At 34.5% G+C, this 18976-nt stretch overlaps 2 protein-coding genes across 2 annotated transcripts in view; both read right to left on the bottom strand.

Moving 5' to 3' along the window:
• Positions 1-9755, bottom strand: part of LOC127877355 (glycine receptor subunit alpha-4-like) — a 136767-nt gene extending 127012 nt beyond the window's left edge. The window contains exon 1 of the mRNA XM_052423103.1: positions 9685-9755. Coding sequence (XP_052279063.1) covers positions 9685-9746 — 62 coding nt within the window. The 5' untranslated portion in view covers positions 9747-9755. The remainder of the gene's footprint in view (positions 1-9684) is intronic.
• LOC127877356 (uncharacterized) lies at positions 616-3152 on the bottom strand. Its single transcript, XM_052423104.1, has 3 exons — positions 3007-3152; positions 1709-1871; positions 616-783 (listed from the first exon to the last, which is right to left on the bottom strand). The coding sequence occupies exons 1-3, from the start codon at positions 3097-3099 to the stop codon at positions 659-661; spliced, it is 381 nt and encodes a 126-aa protein (XP_052279064.1). The 5' UTR covers positions 3100-3152; the 3' UTR covers positions 616-658.
• Positions 9756-18976: the final 9221 nt, after the last annotated feature.

The raw sequence follows: 18976 nt of genomic DNA, 5'->3' as shown, positions 1-18976 counted from the left end.
TTTATACACGTTCAGCACGTGAACTGGCTAAACAAATGAAAATCGAGAATTCGGCACGAGGCAATATAAATTGTTTACCCATTCATTCAGCTACACAACATATATGGTCCTGTTGGGTTGTCGGTAGTGTTACTATGTATATATTGCTTTTGAACGGTTGTTCAAAACATTTATAATGCGCTCGTACCGGGATGCACATTGAATATACTTTACTTAGTACAATGCTTATTAACTCATTTATGCATAGTGGACTCTCCCATCCTTCTAAATAGGATCAATTTATTTCCAAAATTAGGGATGTCTAGTATATTTATTCCTATATTTAGAATATTTCTTACAGAAATTCCTTCAAGCAAAAAGCGCAGACCCAGATGAGACGCCGCATCATGCGGCGTCTCATCTGGGTCTACGCAGTTTGCCAAGGCCTTTTTTCTACACTCTAGGCATAAATGGGCAAATAATGATTATTTGTGATTGGCATTACTTCAAAATAAAATAAACCGGAAAACATTTCGTCTTTGCTGCACAAAATATTCATTTATCTTTGACTCAGTTATACTCGCATACTCATTCACTTACTCGCTACTTTCATAAGATGAAGTAACAATTTTAAAGTAAGCGTTATATTTTTTAATAAAACGTTTAATAGACAATGCTTTTATCCAAAGATTGTTCCGGGTGTCGATGTACAGAGACCATATCCGTGACCGAGCAGGAGTATCTCTGCGTCGTGGATTGGGTCCGGTAACGATGGATCAAAATGGATGGCGTCACATGTAAGGCCTGAAAAGGAATAACGTGGTTTTAAAGCGAACACTTGTTGCCTGAGAGTTCAAAAGGACAACATTGTTATTAAAGGGGCGTTTTCACGTTTTGGTAAATTGACAAAATTGAAAAAAGTTGTTTCGTATTCGCAAATTTTCGTTTTAGTTATGATTTTTGTTAGGAAATCGTAATACTGAACATTTACCATGCTCTAAAATAGCCTTTATATGCATCTTTTGACGATTTAAAAACCTGAAAATTATAAAGCATTGCAACGCGAAACGATTAAATTATTTGGAGAGTTCTGTTGTTGTCGTTATATTTTGTGAAACTACGAGGATTGTTTATATCAAGTATAAAATACATCTTTCTTTGTATAAGTAAGGATGGCCGAGAGGTCTAATGCGTAGACGTTAAGCTTGATGGGATTGTGTAGCTAAGATTGTTTACCACCACCTCTTCACATCATTCTGTTCTTAAACTATAGTTTAATGGAATGAAGAATGAAGATGTACATTTTTTCATGCGGAAGGACCAGGTTAGTTGTTCATGAAATATGTCGTTTGCGTTCTAATTCGATTTAATAAACCAGAAAACACCAACAACCAGTTTATAAGCTTCCAAACGCAACATTTTTCTGTGATATGATATTATTGAGAAAATTAGATAGTAGTTGGAAGCACTACAATATCTTTCTGTCTATGGAATAATCATAGTTTTCCTACTTTTCCGTCTTTCTTTAAGAAAAATATTCTTATTCTATATTGCGTTTAAAAAAAAGATCAGTTAAGAACCTGGCAGGAGTGAAACTCATGTTGCCATCTAAAAGTCCGTGTAGATTTAAATATGCGTTTTAATAATAGGCACATGACACAATGTTCATTCAACACTAAAACTAACTATTTAATAAAATTGTGTTAATCGCAGAGAAAAGCAACACTACCTGAGGCGCAACCGCATGGGTACAGCATGTGGTTGACTTGATGGTTGGGAAGATGACAGGGCTGGGTATCATTGGATACCGAGTAGCATTTACCGTGGGGGTTGACGTTGTTCGAATAGCAGCAACCGCCGGGGCAGTCGGCGTCGGAGCTACATCCGGCAGCCTGGATTTATAACGCTGAATACAATATTTTGTTATGCAAATATATATACAATATAAATAAATAAATATAGAAATATAACAAATAAATAAATAAATATATGACTATAATACTGTTGTAATTTCGGTATAGAATACAAGCTTTCGCGTAACGTAACCGTATTTCACATTGCGCAATCCGTATGAGTAAAGCAAGACATTTCAAAGGCGAAAGCTATTTTAACACCCATTAGACGTAAAGATGGCAATACAAGATTCGCGTTTAAAGCTATCAGAAAACTACAGTAATATTCCCTATGAAAATAATCTTGTACATATGTATAAGAATAAACAAATTATACAAACGAATATCTATTTCTGGGTCTATTCAATTGGTATCGGATACTGAGAGGCCAGTCGCACATCGTTCAATCTTACTTCCTTGATAAATTCTGCTAAGGTCACCACTAATAATACAGGTTTTGTCTCTGAATGACGTCTGTTGATTAATCTTTTACATGCTAACGCATGTGTTAATAGACGCATTTGAGTACTGATTATTTGTGCGGGTTTGTTTCTAGAAAGACGGACCGATCATAAAAATACATATTCAAGCGCAGCGGAGTAATATTCCAGTATTGTGCAATTCCATCAACACAAATAGTCCATATACTAGTGGAACGTAGTCTTATAATATATCAATTATAATCATGTAATCAGGTATTATACTAATTCTTAATTCTCTGTTTAAAGAAGTTTGTTTTAAACATCATCGTGAGAAATAACTCAATTTTGACATCTAGTCAGATATTCATATTTATAAAGTCTGAATTGTATAGAAACCAGTATAATAGAATAATGTTAGTCCAGTCATGCTTACAAGAAAAGGTATTGGTGTTACAGCGTCATGTGCTACATGCATTAAGAAACGCATGCGCACCGTTTTTTTGCAGTCGGCTAGCGTACACATGCAATCAATTTTTCATAAGACATGTTATAGTTACTCACATACTGTTATTTATTTGTATTTTACTGTTACTAGTCTTGGCCAGTACACAGTAAGACAGAAAGCACTTGATATATCCCTTACTTGTTTCTAAATTTTTTATATATTACGTTAACATTTAAAGTAAAACATATTTTAAATTAAAAAAACTTACCCAAACGACTGCCAGTGACGCAGCGAGTACCAAAACAAAAGACTCGACTCTGTTCATGCTGAAAATTGTTAAACTACTAAACTCATACAGCATAATGTTAGTTGTCGACGATTGTCCGGATGCTCAATTTCAAAGAGTTATGACGTTTAGATAAGATTGTGTGATCAAAAGGGCAGCTTAGCAACATTACTGACACGCAACAGAACGATTGCTCAAATTAATAGTACATTCTAATGATAATCAAAGAGTATACAGTCTCAGCACTCACGATTTAGAGCACTTGCCCGATATTTTATTGTATGTACTTAACTTATGAAATGTGATACTTGCCCGACTATATAATTAAAAAAAGATGCATATACTTGCCAGACTTTTATTTTACATGCAGCAGGGATTGGGAAAATGGGTCAGAATGGAGATCGCATAATGATCTTCATGAGTCGGAACGACAAGGCTTGCAAGTGATTGGAGCAGTATAATAATTGGTATAAAAACTTAGTGAAATCTGTTGACTGTCTGATACGATTTTTATATGCAAAATGACCTAAATCAATGTGGTTATATATTGTCTGTCCATTTGATATCTCGTGTACAAACCTTAAACGTTTGATCGGTATAATTGGCCTCTTAAGCTTTTACGACGCCGATTTGACATAAAAGACATATTTTTTCTTTAAATTCGTGAAACGAGATATTGCTCATTAGAACAGCCTGCAATAGTTTTAACTCATTATTAAAAACTTGGTTTGAATCATTTTGATGCATTCTTTTATTTAGGTCTTCTTCTTGTTATTACTACGATCTGGTTGTTGTGAAATAATCGCATACCTTTCACTTTAAGAGTCTATTTATTACGTACAAAACGTTCAAAGACACTAATCGCGAATTGCGCTTGCTTAAAAAGCCCCAAAATCCTCGGTACAAACGACTCTCGTTCATTTTGTCAAAGAAGGTTTATTTTGAATAAAAAAGTAAAACTTTATGCTACAGAGAAAAACAATATATAAACCTAAAGAAAACTTTATAATATGCTGTACCCTCTCTCTGTACCCCGGGCTCTCGTAAGTATACTTAAATGTACCCCGGGTACGGAAAATATACTTAACACGTACCCAACAATTTAGACTGTACCCGAGTTTTATACCGTCCCAAAATCCGATGTCGTTAAACGCGCTACGGAATACAAAACAAAATAATCTTTGAACAAAAACTGCCTAAACTTGCTTTTTTTGAGTAGGATTTTCGATAATGTAGAGTCCACTTAATAGAATTTTGACATAAATATGAAATAATTAATTTGAAAAAGCCGACAAAGACCAAGTAAGCGTTATAACTCCCGAGTACGTTTCAGTATATTTTCCGTACCCGGGGAACATAGAAGTAAACTTAAGAGTACCCGGGGTACATTTAAGTAGTACCCGAGCCGACAAAGACCAATCGAGCGTAGGTACTTCATTAAGCATACAAATACTAACCATATCTATGTTGTTACCGATCATGCTAGGTATATGAAATGTGATTTTATGATATAAACATAGGTTTCATTAGAAAATAGGAAAATCTTTTAATTTATGATACATATTTTCGAAAAATAATATTGCAAATGTATATGCATAAATAGTTTGTAAAAATCATGTTTTCGAAACAACAATTGCTTATTTATAAAAACAAAGCATTATTTTACAGTATGTTTTCCGTAATACAACATTGCGCTACACTGTTTCGAAGAAGCATCCATTGTAAGCACTTAAGTACTGCTTTCTTCCTATTATCTCATTGCGTAAGAAGTTATATATACATTGTAGTAACGCACCAGTCAAACCAACTCGTTCAACACAATTGTGCGTTGTAAGATATATCGTAAAAAGTGACTCACTTTGGTTATACTTAGTACATCATCAGTTCTAGTGCTACTTTAGCATAATCATCATCATACTTTCATAGTTTCATCACCATCCTTATCGTCATCATTATTTGAATCCCTTTAATCACCATAATCAGTCTCATTATTATCACCATCATCTTCATCTCATCACCGTCATCAACATAATAATTATGAATCATCATAATAATAATAATTATTATTTTACTCCTTCTCCTTCTCAGATTATCGACGTTACAATCAACCTTTAACGGGCTAGTATCCATGTAAACAAAACACATACACACGTCTAGTTACTGTGTTTTTACCTTCATACATGGGATGGAGACTAACAAACAATAAATTATTCCCTTCGGAATAGGAGCATGATTTTGTTTTTCATGGTATTTTCAATTAAGACACGACATCTCGGGCATTATAATCTGACCATTAATGCGTGAAGTTTCAATTTCTTTTCTTATATCGATTGTAACGCTGAAGCTTATATACATTCCTCTCGATGTATGCTTCTTTGGTACTACACCGGTACTGTCGCCGGTCTACAACATATCAGAGTGCCAGATTTGTTTATCTCCATTATCCGACTTGTCTGTTATCAAAGTGTCTGCAACCATCATGCATACCACCTTTGAAAACATGCTTTGTCTTTGTTCATATTTCATTGAACATCATCAAAATTTCAGTAGTTTAAGCGCAGTAATTCATCTACACGCTGGAATAGCAAACACCTTGGTAAGAATAGTAACAATATAAAGGAACGCATTTCAAGTAGAAGATAAAACTCGGATATCAGAGTGCCCAATTTGTTGAGAGTCTCTGTTATCCGACGTGCCCTTTATCGGGATTCGAAGTGTCTACAAAATCATGCATACCTCGTATTAAAAATGAAATAATAATTTCAATTTATTATCTACATATGTTATATGCATTAGGACCGAAATAATCGGTAACGTGACTTCTCGGACTCCAAAATATACTTAGTACAATTCGCATCATTATTATTGCAAATAGTGTATTAACGCTAAAAAAGCAGCATGCATGTAATTGCGATGCATTTTGTTAATTCACATTACTTGCAAAAGTAAATTAGTCGTCGTGAAAAATTTGCAAAGCATGTTCGGTTGTTACTATGCGGTATAAATATGATTATTTCTTTACTTTCAAATTGAACGAGAGTTTTAATTCACTGTGTAAACAATTGCAGTAAATGTGCATGAACTAAATTTACATAATTCGCGCAATTCCATTGAAGTTCAATATTTCCGCTGCAAAATTATCGCACACAAAACTAGGTAAAACGTGAGCTTAGACAAACTACGCGGAAAAAGCTGCACTAGAAAAGATCAAAATATACTTCCTTAACAAATACAATGCGGTCTTAATTCAAATAATAAATATAAAAAATGCTAAAAGTATAAATATAGACACAATAACTTTTTGTTTGATGCGTTCAACCCCTTGAGTCAAATCCGTATTATTCATCCAGTGTATACAGTTCCTCTTAAACTCAACATGATGAATTATTTCTTATTAAATCCTGTTTCAAATAAAATAATATCGATAATTGATGAAATAAATTTATAGAACATGTTTAATTAGTCGTTGAAAGGGCATATTAAGGTAAAACGTATCAAAAGTCACGCATCAAAATACTGCATTCATCTTGGAGCATTTTGAAACTGATGGGGTCAAACAGTGTGTTTTAATGCGAAATTAACCGCGGCAATTAAATGTTTATTAAATTCATGTCCACTTGTTTGAGAAAGCTACGAACGTTTCTTACATTTTACATACATAATTGTAAACACGTTGAACATCAATGTATGATTTGCGTCATAAATCAGCACCTGTGATTGGCCGATTATATTGTGCGCACAATATAGCGATTGTGTTTTTCCGTCTTCAAAAAAATAAAATAAAAAATTAACTCGTGAAAACAGAACATCTGTTTTGTCGAGTCAAAAAAAAAATAACTCGTGAAAACAGACTTATTTTGTGTTTCCTGAGTAACTTTTTGTTTTGGAGACGGGAAAACAGAACTTGTGTTTTTCCGACTTCTTTTTTGGAGCGGTGATGTCACCTTAGTGCCACCGTAGTATTCTGCACAAATGAGCCTCGTACTGGAAAAACTGAGTTCAATGCATGTGCCATGTCATTCCAGATTAACCTGTGAAGTCCACACAAGCTCATCAGGGACGACACGTTCCGCTTTTATGGACTTTTTTCATTGCCAGCAGGTCGCTTCTAAACAGAAATCCTGTGTAGGTGGACAGTGTCGTCCCTGATACGCATGTGCGGACTGCAAAGGTAAATCTTGGATAAAACTTTACGCACATGCATTAAGCCAAGTTTTCCTAGAACACCGCTTAAATATGCAGTCAAGTAGTCAGACACTTTACTGATAATATAAAGTTTTCAAAGTATAATCAGTAGAAGCAATGCTTTATAAATAACACAACAGTCCGGCACTGTTTTTTCCCAACAAAAGGTCTTTTATATTTTGTGTTTACATCCTGTTCCAGCTTCAATGCACTGACTGAGATAAAGATTGGCCGAATCCAATAAATGTTCAGTCAAATTTTGTCTGCAATTATTATACACCCAAATAAAATACATGACATTCATGCATCTAACATTTAATTCGTATTTCACAAGTCATTGTTGTGTTGACAATATTAAGTATCAATATTATGATTGCTATCATTCAAATAACTGTACTGGAGTTAGGGCACATTGAATACACAGTCCATAAACTGTGTATTATCCATTTAATGACGCCGATCAATATTGTCACATTAAGGAAACCCCTCTACAAAGACAATTACAAGCATTTTACAAACATAACATTTTAATAAAAAAATACTTAAACTAACAAGATTAGTTAAACAAAGGGGCACAACTGTAGAGATGTTCTATTTAATGACCAATAAGAATCTTGCATCGGCGCAATTCTTCATTATGATTGAGCATATCAACCATCGTATCTACATTTATGGCTGACGGAATTCCCCAAAAGTTTATGTATATTATATGAAAAGGGAGATAATGAATTACTACACGGTGGTAAATCATAAGGTCTCCAAAGAACGGAAAAGGTGAACACATTCGAAAAAGATACACTATTCCTTATATAGCTAATTGTTCTCCTATTATTCCTTTTTTAAATTATAAATCTTGTTTTAGCAAATCTTAGATAAACTTGATTTGCATTTTACAATGACACATTTTTATTCACGTTGATTTGAAAAAAAAAGTGTTCTTGTGAGTATTATTAGAGCGAGAGCGAACCCATACACCGTCAGTTACTAACGGTGTAACGATTATATGTCGACCGACTACTTGATTAACCGGTGGGTATGGAAATTACTCAGGGTGTATGGAACATACTCCATGGGCACGTGAACGCTCTAAGGCAATCGGGTGAGGGCATTTGTAGGAGGTGAGATATCATTGAATATATTGTTTTGTTCGGGTATCGAATCGGCCTGACGGCTCGTTAAGTTATTTTTTTATCGTCCATACAAAGTTAAATTTAGTAATCATTCAAGTCTTTAACATGTAAAACTCATTTTGTTCATTATACATTTCATAATAAGGTTTTTCCCTGCTGGTACTCAGTTAAGCTTAAGTTTCGCTCTGTTGATTTTTATGGACACTTACCATATTTTTTCTATTTTAACACTCACATGTACTTCCTTTGATTCATTGTGGTTTTAAGTACTTGCGGTGCTTGGAATATCGATTTATTTCCGTGTCAGAAGTCCATCGAATGTTCGACTAGTTAAAAAAAACTGTTGTTATTATTTTTTGTGGGACTTTAATTTTCGTGGGTAGACCGTTCTACGACTTTACATAGCGACAAACGTTTATCTCCAATTCTAATTATTTTAATAATAAATTACCCTGCGCGCAGAGGGAGCGTTTGTGGGTGGAGGCGTATTTCGCATTTGTCGGTTTAACTGTCCCTAAATTTATCCGGTCTTCTTTCCAGTGTATTGAAAGAGTTTGAAATAACGTTCAGTGTGAACACGATCCTGCACGTTTTCAGAAAAGCACATGGCTTCATGGTCTCTCTGAACACCAAGGCAAAACTTGAATGTCTATTGCCAAAATATTGGACACTATATTTAAATATGGCTTATCTGCACAGCAATATAGTTTTGCATGGGCATACAATGAGAATAGAACAAACTTTGCCCAAAATTCAAACGTTCAGGTCATTTTATGAAATACATCAATTTGTTTCTTTCGTTTAACTCATTTTTTTCTCTCGCAACAACTAATGAAGAACACAATTGTTTACTTCCTTACAGCGGCTCGTTACAAACGAATTTTTATGAAGCACGTGGTGAAAAGCGCTTGTGATTTTCATTATTTCCTCCTTTGAAAGAAACATAAACCCTTTCGGTATTACGAAAATAAAAGTTATATTTGATTTTCAGACATGTGTTTAATAGATAGAAATGTTTAAAAAACACATACAATATAAAATTTACATAATCGACACGTGGTTTTATACTAATTAGTACTTTCAACAGTTACTATGGTAGTTTATAGTACCCTAAACATATTGTATTTTCAATATGAAGATACTGTTTATATTACATACATATTCACATATTGAAATATTATAGATTGAATGTATTATAATGAAGGTTATAAGTGTATTTTATTGATGAAGATGCAGATAACACAATTTCATATATAGAGTAAATGGTTAATATCAAACAAACAGTGAATTAATTGAACATATTAAACACACAATTTACCAACTAACTGTTTAGATTTTACAGTACCTTGTCCACGTTGATAGTACAACTTTAATAAACAATAAAATCCAGCAGAAATGAAAAATCATCTTGAAAGTTTCAAACTATTAAAATAACTAATAAATAAAGTAAAAGTAGAAGAATTCTAACAGAGCGCTTCCCTGTAAGCTTTTTGTTTCAGCATGAATCATTATCACTCTGCGTGAATAATCATACATAGTCATATTAACTATATTACTGGGTTGTTTAAGGCTTATATATAGACTGTTAAAATATGTGTAGTGACGCTTTCAATTGACCATTTGAATGTTGAAATACGTAAGCTGAAGGCCCTGAAGTTTTTCGCTATTGCATAATTCAAGACGCAACTCATTTATCAAAATTAATCGCAAGTTTGAAATTAACACAAGCCATTCAAATTTATAAAGAGTGAACGCACGGGTGTGTGCTTTTTTATAATCCTATTTATTTTATATAGATAACAAAATAACAACATCATGGTCCTTTTGTGACGTTCTGAAAGCGTAGAAAGTATGATGGCAATAGAAAAGAGAACTGAATATAAAGAAAATTTGCAATCACAATCAAATTAAATGAATACTGTTGGAATATCGAATACCTATCTCACTAAGAATATACTTTGATGGTGAAAATTCCCTGTACAAAACTTTTGATTTTTGACACCGTATACAAATTCAAAATATACAATAAGATAATTGATGAAAATAAATAAAAAATAAATATGTGAGCAATACTTTGTACTCACGAATTAGGTAGTTAAAAAAAGCCCTGTTGACCCGTACTTTGTTGTTTATGCTTTCCTTGTTACCCTAGCATTTACACGGTATAATCAACTCTTACCTCAACATGGATATAGAGCACTAATGCGCTGTTTTGGCATAGCTGTTTTACCCAGCTTTTCACCTTAAATGACTTTTACATAACGCCAGCAGACAATCATGAATATATTCGAATATTCCATAGGCTGATTCGAGATAAAACCTCTGAACTTTGGCGACATCACTGTGTCTGTGCTAAGCGTAAAGGATGTAGCACTGTTCGGTGTATGGAATTCCGGACTACTCTCTGTAATTTCAAACGACACACATTGTGGCCCAGTTACACGTTCGCGTTAAAATCCATATCGCAGATTTCCAGGGTCAGCACTCGTTCACTAAATCGTCCGGGGAATATATAATTGACTATCGATTAACACAGTTTTCCTTTCAAGATGAGAAAACAAACACTACCGAAATAGTATACTGTCACAATAAGAGGAAAATCGCTCAATTATCCAACAACAAATGTTTGCCGTACTCGGTCAGCACGTCTGAAAATCTTTCCTGAACGTCTGGATAGGCTGCCCTTATTTACCAGTTTGCTATTTTGAATTCAATTTTGTATCGAAAAGCATTGTGCTAAAATGTTCAATTTACAATTCGCAATTAGATTTTTAATGGGTCTTATTTCATTGGTGCATCTCTCAGTTTGGTCAGGAATTACACAATTCTACCATAACACATTGAGTGGTTTTATAGCGATCAGCATCGCCTCTGACCAGACTACGGAAATGCAGAGGTTTGGCTTAAGATACGCTTGCCTAAACGCATAAGACCCATTTTCGCATGACGCGACTATGAAAATGTGATTTAAATGTGTCGAAAGAAAAATTCGTGTAAATCAAATATTAACATACGATATAAGAAATACACTTATAAAAAGGCATGAGAGGACACATATGATGAGTACTCCCGTTGTATCATTTGTATCTACTTACATTAATTTGTGGCTTGACAATGTTAACACACATTTCATGCGGTGAATAAGCGACTAACAAGTGAAAAAAACACAAAAATTAAACTTTTATTTTCTATGTAATTCTTTAGAAACGTAAATTTTTAACTTTATTTCAAAGTCAGCAATAACGCCGACTACCTTTTTTAAAGATATTTCTTGTTATATTTAGTGGGTTTTTTTATATTCGGTTTTAGCGATTATACAGCATTTTTGTTGTTGTCAATATAACAACTGTAGGTATTGGTGAACTCGTGTTCAACATTTCATAAATTGAGAACTGTTAATTTAAACACACTTAATCTTCTACTATTGCGTTGTAAGACCCGTGAATACAAAAGATCGCCGCTATCTGTTGAGAACAAAATAACGCTTCCCAGACACATCAAATTTAATCCCGCGGTAGAAGCATGCACTATGAACGAGGTTATGCACCAGTCGCGTGATAGTGTATGGGACATCCCACAATAGCCTCAGATTATGAATGGCCTGTGCTGAGCAAAAATACTACGTAATCAAGACGCAGCAGAAAGTGGACTATTTTAATCATTCATAAACCACGGTGCCAGCCAATACGGATAATACTGGAAACATTTGTGCGTTTCCAGCTAATACCTGAAACGGCACCGGATCATATCAGTAAATATTGACTGTTTTGAGGGAAGTGTGCTCTTTTATTTTCAATATTCTCTTTTTTTAGTTAACATTATTCAACAAACCAATATTCTACGGAACAACTAAAACATTCATTCAGTATATTGTTTACACGTGCTCAGTTACAAAAACGTCAAGTTGCAGTGAGAACCTACATTACCCAAAAGATTCGGCACAAAACATGTGGAAACGAAAGTAAAATGCAGATATTGGTCAATATAAAAAAAGAATTTCAAACTTCTGAGCTAGTTTCCTGATGAAAACGGCCGCAAAATTCATGCGAAATCATTGCCATGATGAATGGCGGTTTAGTTTGTAGAAAAACAAGTATTGTATATGTCGATTGCTGGCACCGGATAATGCATGAAGTAGTCACCGGATAATAACCGAGACTAATGATTTTAAGTAAATGTATAGCACGTTTAAAAAATGTATGGGATATTGTAATCTTGTGTGTGTTTTTATCTGTTACTGTTCTCCCTAGTAATGCTATTCCGTGTTGAACAGTTTGGTCTACTAATGTGGTAGTTGCAGGTTCGAACACTGACTCAACCTAATTAAGTTAGCTTCAATGTCTCTTTTTAGGTTGACAGAATAAAATGTACACTATCCTATTGTCCTGCAATGCTATGCCAAGACGAGTGGTTGGCGGCAGAATCTTCGATTCATCACATTTGTGGTGGCAGCGTATTGGCAAACAGCTCCTTGCGACTTCATGCGGTTAACTTATATCGGACCGTTTAGATTTTCGTTTACGCTTTCCGCGCTTCAATGGTGAATCAAATGCATGGTTTCTGTACACAAAGAACTATACACCCAAACAAATAACATTAATGCAGCCATCTCCGAAGAATCAAAGTAAAGTGTAAATAAATCTAGCGGTTAATTGGAATTTAAATATACGACAGGTGGTACTAGTGAAATGACATTTCATGGATGCTTTAATGTATATTGCGCAATACCTGGAAGTTAAGATCATAAGCTTTTCTTACCAGAAATAATACGCGTAACAATAATACGCGTTTAATAATTACGGTACGTTTTTTTGTCTGCCACAATCTAGAAACCTATATACGCATTTCGTTATGATTATCTTTCAGTTACAAGCAAATAACTGGAAATTGCAGCCATACCGGTAGTTTAAAATTCGTCACCAACTTCAAGTACTAGATTAAACGTTTAACATACTTTGTGAGAATATATTTTACCTTGTTTATTTTCCGATATGATCCGTTGCCGTTTCGCGTATTATCCGGAAAAGAACAAATGTTTCCAGTATTATCCGTATTGGTTAGGCACCGTGTAAACATTCTCTTCCGCGACACGTATTATACAAACATTTTTTTTTCTATAAACGCTCCGTTAAAAAATATTCCATTTAACACGATATTCACATTATGTTTGCATTTGTGAATGAATATAGTCTAAGAACTCAAACCTCTTGCATAAATTAGACAACTCTTTCCCGCGCGGATGCTGCAGATGCGGAAGTTATCAAATTTATCGTAGTTAAGAGAGAACTGGCTTGAAACGCGTGGTACTAACCTTAAAGGAATCAACGTTCACTGCAATATCTACGCACCATAACAATATTACCACATAGTTATTATTTAGAAAGTTATATAGAAGAGTAATCTTTATATTATGGAAATATCGGTGGCATAATTAAGCTAATATTATTTCGGAATTATTTGAACAAATATCGAAATTCACTGAACTACGCTATATATACCATGGCTTAAGGGTATATTACATTACTTGAAAAAAGTTGTTAAGTTTTCATATTTTCAGTATATTCGGTAATAAATTTGACTGGGTATGTCTACCATGCAACTACCCGTTAACTATAAATAACGCCAGTAGATTGATCAACATCGTCACGTTGTAAACCCAGGATTGCAAATTGTGCATGCGTAGTGAAATGTATATATTTTATACATAAAATGATCAATCTACTTGCGTTATTTATAATATGTATATCGTTATGTCAACTATTTTCGCGATGTTCTATCGATTTCACATCGCGAAATTGTATTTCCTAATTTACTGAAAATATGAACTTTTTTATGTTCCTTTAAGCTGAAGAAGTACTGTTTAGAGTAACATGAAATGTGTGTTGTAGCTACGTATGCAATTGAAAGACAAGTGTTGGTGTTATGATTATTAGTTAATACAATAAATTGAAATATCGGCTGTTTCAATTAGATTGTATTGATATGAATATACAAAACGACCAAAAATAACATTTTCCCTGTTTATTATTGCGAATCTGACATATGTAGTTTCACATCGTTATAATTTGTATCAAATCGTGATATTAATTTTTCTGCTGTAAAATGCTATTCTACCTAGCATTGGTCTTTTCTCCGAAGTATAAACGAGATAAAACGACTAGCCCTAAATGTGCTGTTTGTTATCAATGCCGTCATTTTTAATTGGGGACATGATTTGAGCACCTCTGGAACGCTACGGACTTAAAAAGAAATGTATACACGTTCAGCACATGAACTGGCTAAACAAATGAAAATCGAGTATTCGGCACGAGGCAATATAAATTGTTTACCCATTCATTCAGCTACACAAAGATATATATGATCCTATTGGGTTGTCGTTAGTGTTACTATGTATTTATTGCTTTTACACCATTGTTCAAAACGTTTATTACACTCTCGTACCGGGATGCACACTGAATATACTTTAATATATACAATGCTCATCACAGGCACTCGGCATTAGCTACTACTCCCCCTACATCTACTACCCCCATCCCCCCAGCTGCTACCCCCCTCCCAAAACTCTCAAAATTGTCCATTAGTAATACAAAATAACATGACAAAAAGTTAGTTGAATTTTTTTTACTTATATATATATATATAAGGTGAAGAATGACATTGGCTTTAATGATGATATCCTCAAATGGAAGCACTGTGAGGCTCAAAAGAAAAACACATTCACGAGTATGGATGGAAAGGGGGTATAATAATTGATGAAATGGCTATCCAGGCAGACTTGCAGATTTCAAAGAATAGAGATGTGGTGGAGTTGTGTGGCTTTGGCAATGCAGGTGATGAAGGCAATTCATGTACAATTCTTAGGACAGGCAAAAATAAAAAAGTAGTTGGAACATATGCTTTAATATTCGTGTTTCTTGGATTGACAGGATTCCGATTTCCTTTTGTCCATTTTATTACTAATGGAGTTCCGACTACAGAACTGTACGGGCTCTTTTGGGAAGCTTTGGACAAGCTGCAGCTTTATGGATTCACTGTCATGTACACAAGCTTAGATGGAGCAAAAAGCAATAGAAATTTTATGAAATACAACTTGGGAGAAAATAATACATCATTTAAATGTTCGGCTCCTTGCAGCTTCACTCATATTCATCATGGATGTGTCTCATGTAATAAAAAAAGTCAGAAATAACATTCTTTCAAGTGGTATTGGGGGGAAAGAAAAACATCACACGAGGCTGCTACAGTTGCCATCAGGAGACACCATACAGTGGCAAATGTTCTATGACTGCTTTCAGTGGGACAATAAAAAATCATTGCAGCTACATAAAAAGTTAACTAAAGATCACCTTATTTTAAACACTCACTCTAAAATGAGAAACCATTTAGATGAGGACATTCTAAGTGCAGAGATGCTAAACACATTGAAGCAGTATCAAAGTTACTTGGGAGAAAAAGGGAAAGTTTTGAATGGGGCCGTTGTACTCCTTCAAAACACGTCCATAATCATTGACACCTTCAGAGATATGCGTCCTGTGATTCATCTTGAGGATCCCAGGCTTACTCAATTACTTTAAGTAAGCAACTGGTTCAAAATGTGGAACGAGCACAGTTATACATGTAGCATACGCTAAAAAGTAAAAAACAAAACTCCAACATTCCTCTCCTACGAATGTAACAATCATGCTTAATTGGTATCATTGAAATATGCAAAAAAGTAATTTACACCTCAACAATGGTATTTGTAACACCATCAATGATAAATTCAGACGTTGTTGAAAATTTATTAAATCAACAGCGGTCCACTTATAATGGGGCAAATACAAACCCAAATGTATGTGTGCTAAACAGACAATTGTAAAACAATTCAATTCTCATTGTTTGCAAAGGTGTGGGGTATAAAACCTATATACTCACTTTTTCATAATCATCTCTTGACTTTTATGAATGGTGATTGCAAAACTGAGTTTGAGAGGATACTGTTCTCGCCAAGCAACCTCAGCATTTTTCTGGGGACCAAACACTTAAAAAATAACACACATAATACCGTTATATTTTTTATAAGCTTTTAATTATCTTTCCCTTAACCTTTTCTTCCTCGTTTGCCTTATATAATACCATTTACCTATCATAAACAACTTATTGCACTTGAAAAGACAATAAACCCAGAACAAACAACCTCTGTGGGAGCTATTTGATAAGGGTTTAGGCTTTTGTCTGAAATTATATTTAAGGCCTGGCTTTTCCCTACAGGCTAAGCCCATAAAAACACTAATTTAGTGGTCTACAGATGACAATTATCCATTTAAAATTACACAGTAATTCACTAACTTGAGTTTTGCATAATTATTGAACAGGAAAAGAGTTAACTTGAATCTTTCATTTGAAAAACTCAAATTAAGTTTAAAAAATTACTCATTCTCTCATAACTGTCTACAGTTTTTTTACTCAATTAGCAAACAAAAGTGACTTTTTACGGGTTTGATAGCTAAAACCTATTTTGTGAACAGGAATATTTGCTAGAGATAACCTGCAAAAGTAAATACAAAGTAAACATTCAAATCTAGCTCTCTCAATCAGTATTTTCTCTCTCATTGTTGGAAATTCAACAATAATGTTGTTGTCTTTCACATCAAACACGATTCCAGTCAGTCCATTTACTAATCAGTCAGATAAATTCTTAATTAAAATCACTGGAATTCCTTTTTACCCACAAATTTCTCGGTGCCTTCAGATTATTCAAATGATTTTCGTCACCATGATCTGTAGATAGAAATTGAAACAGTTGGCCTTCAACTTTTGAAACTTTGTCACGATTTTAATTATTGTCCAAGATCGTTTTTGGAAAAAAGTTTTGTTGTTCATTCATTGAATTTCTTTCAAGTTTATATTGTGAGGAAAGGCACAATTAAAAATGTCACTTTCAAAACAGAACGAACCGTCATCTCCATACATTGCACAATGCACTGGTGGCAACTGTTTAAAATCGCCAACCAGCAGGACCCGAATGCCACCGAAATACAATGAAGGATTTTTCAGACAGCATACCTCATGTAAACATTCCATCAGCCTTTTGCTCATCGTAGCGCACACGATAACCACTAACACGTCCGTATTTTTTATACGATCCAACACGTCAACATACTTCACATTATTCTGAATAATGTTAGAAATTTCTTTTGGGGAATACCGTCCATCACCTATCCCCGACCACCTGTGAATAGTCATGGCACTGAAATCTGGAGGATACAGACTGCAAGCAATACCTGTTGTTGCTGTTATGGCACACCTTTTGTGGTTTTTCTCACAATGTTCCTTGATGACACGAACGAGGTGGGATTTGCCTGTCCCCGTCGCTCATAAGAGCACAGGATTATGTCCATCTAGAACTATTTTGACAGCCTTGTTTTTATCAGCATTAGACAAAGTACGCAAATTTGATTTCCAGTTCTAGTGTTATGTAAATAGACTGTACCGGGCACCAGTTACCAACCAATGAGAACACAGCATCGTTGAATGCTTCCTTGGACAATGGTGTAGCACTGACAAAAAGCAAGCGGTTGAATAATTGGAAAGCCTATTCTCGCAACAGATTTGAGTTGGTTGAATATATATGATGGTAAGTGTTAATTGTGTTTAATTGTAATTGTATTTGATTGAATAGGATGTGAAATTACAATGTGAATGACTGTCCTTACTCCAACCGAAGTCAGTACGTTTGTGATGTGTTTTCGTGGTAATCAGATCGATTCTAGGAAATGTTGTTGCAAGTTTGTTGTTTGATGACTGCTTTGCGGTACAATTTTTCGAAAATGCATCGATTTATTCGTTAAGTATGATGTCTTCTGCGCGGTATGATACCAAGATTGTGCAAATCGGTTGAAAATTGATGGAGTAGTGAGCTTTGGAAATTGGCTGGTATGCCGAACTGAGCGATTCAAGGGTCTTAGTCACATACCTTGTTATATATATATATCTAAAAAATAAATATTTTTTTTTTCGACTAACTTTTTTTGTCATGTTATTTTGTATTACTAATGGACAATTTTGAGAGTTTTGGGAGGGGGGTAGCAGCTGGGGGAGGGGGTAATAGCTGGGGGGGGGGGGTAGTAGCTAATGCCGAGTGCCTGTGATGCTCATTAATAATGATTATTTGACATTGGCATTACTTCAAAATAAATTTAACCGGACTACATTTCGCATCTGCTGCACAAAATGGTCATTTGTCTTTGTCTCAGTTATACTCGCTTACTTATTCACTTACTCACTTACTCGTTACTTTCATAAGATGAAGAAACAATTTTAAAGTAATTGTTATATTTTTAATAGAACATTTAACAGACAATGCTTTTATCCAAAGATTGTTCCGGGTGTCGATGTACAGAGACCATATCCGTGACCGAGCAGGAGCATTTCTGCGTCGTGGATTGGGTCCGGTAACGATGGATCAAAATGGATAGCGTCACATGTAAGGCCTGTAAAAGGAATAACCTGGTTTTAAAGCGAACACTTGTTGCCTGAGAGTTTGAAAGGATGACATTGTTATTAAAACACACAACACAAAAATAAAAGCGTTCCATGTTTTTGATGGGGTAAGTTGTGGATAATGTATATAGATTCTTAGAAGTACATGAGTAATT

The sequence above is a fragment of the Dreissena polymorpha genome, chromosome 4 (assembly GCF_020536995.1).
Source record: "Dreissena polymorpha isolate Duluth1 chromosome 4, UMN_Dpol_1.0, whole genome shotgun sequence".
NCBI lineage: Eukaryota > Metazoa > Mollusca > Bivalvia > Myida > Dreissenidae > Dreissena > Dreissena polymorpha.
This window is presented reverse-complemented; position numbering and strand designations above follow the sequence as displayed.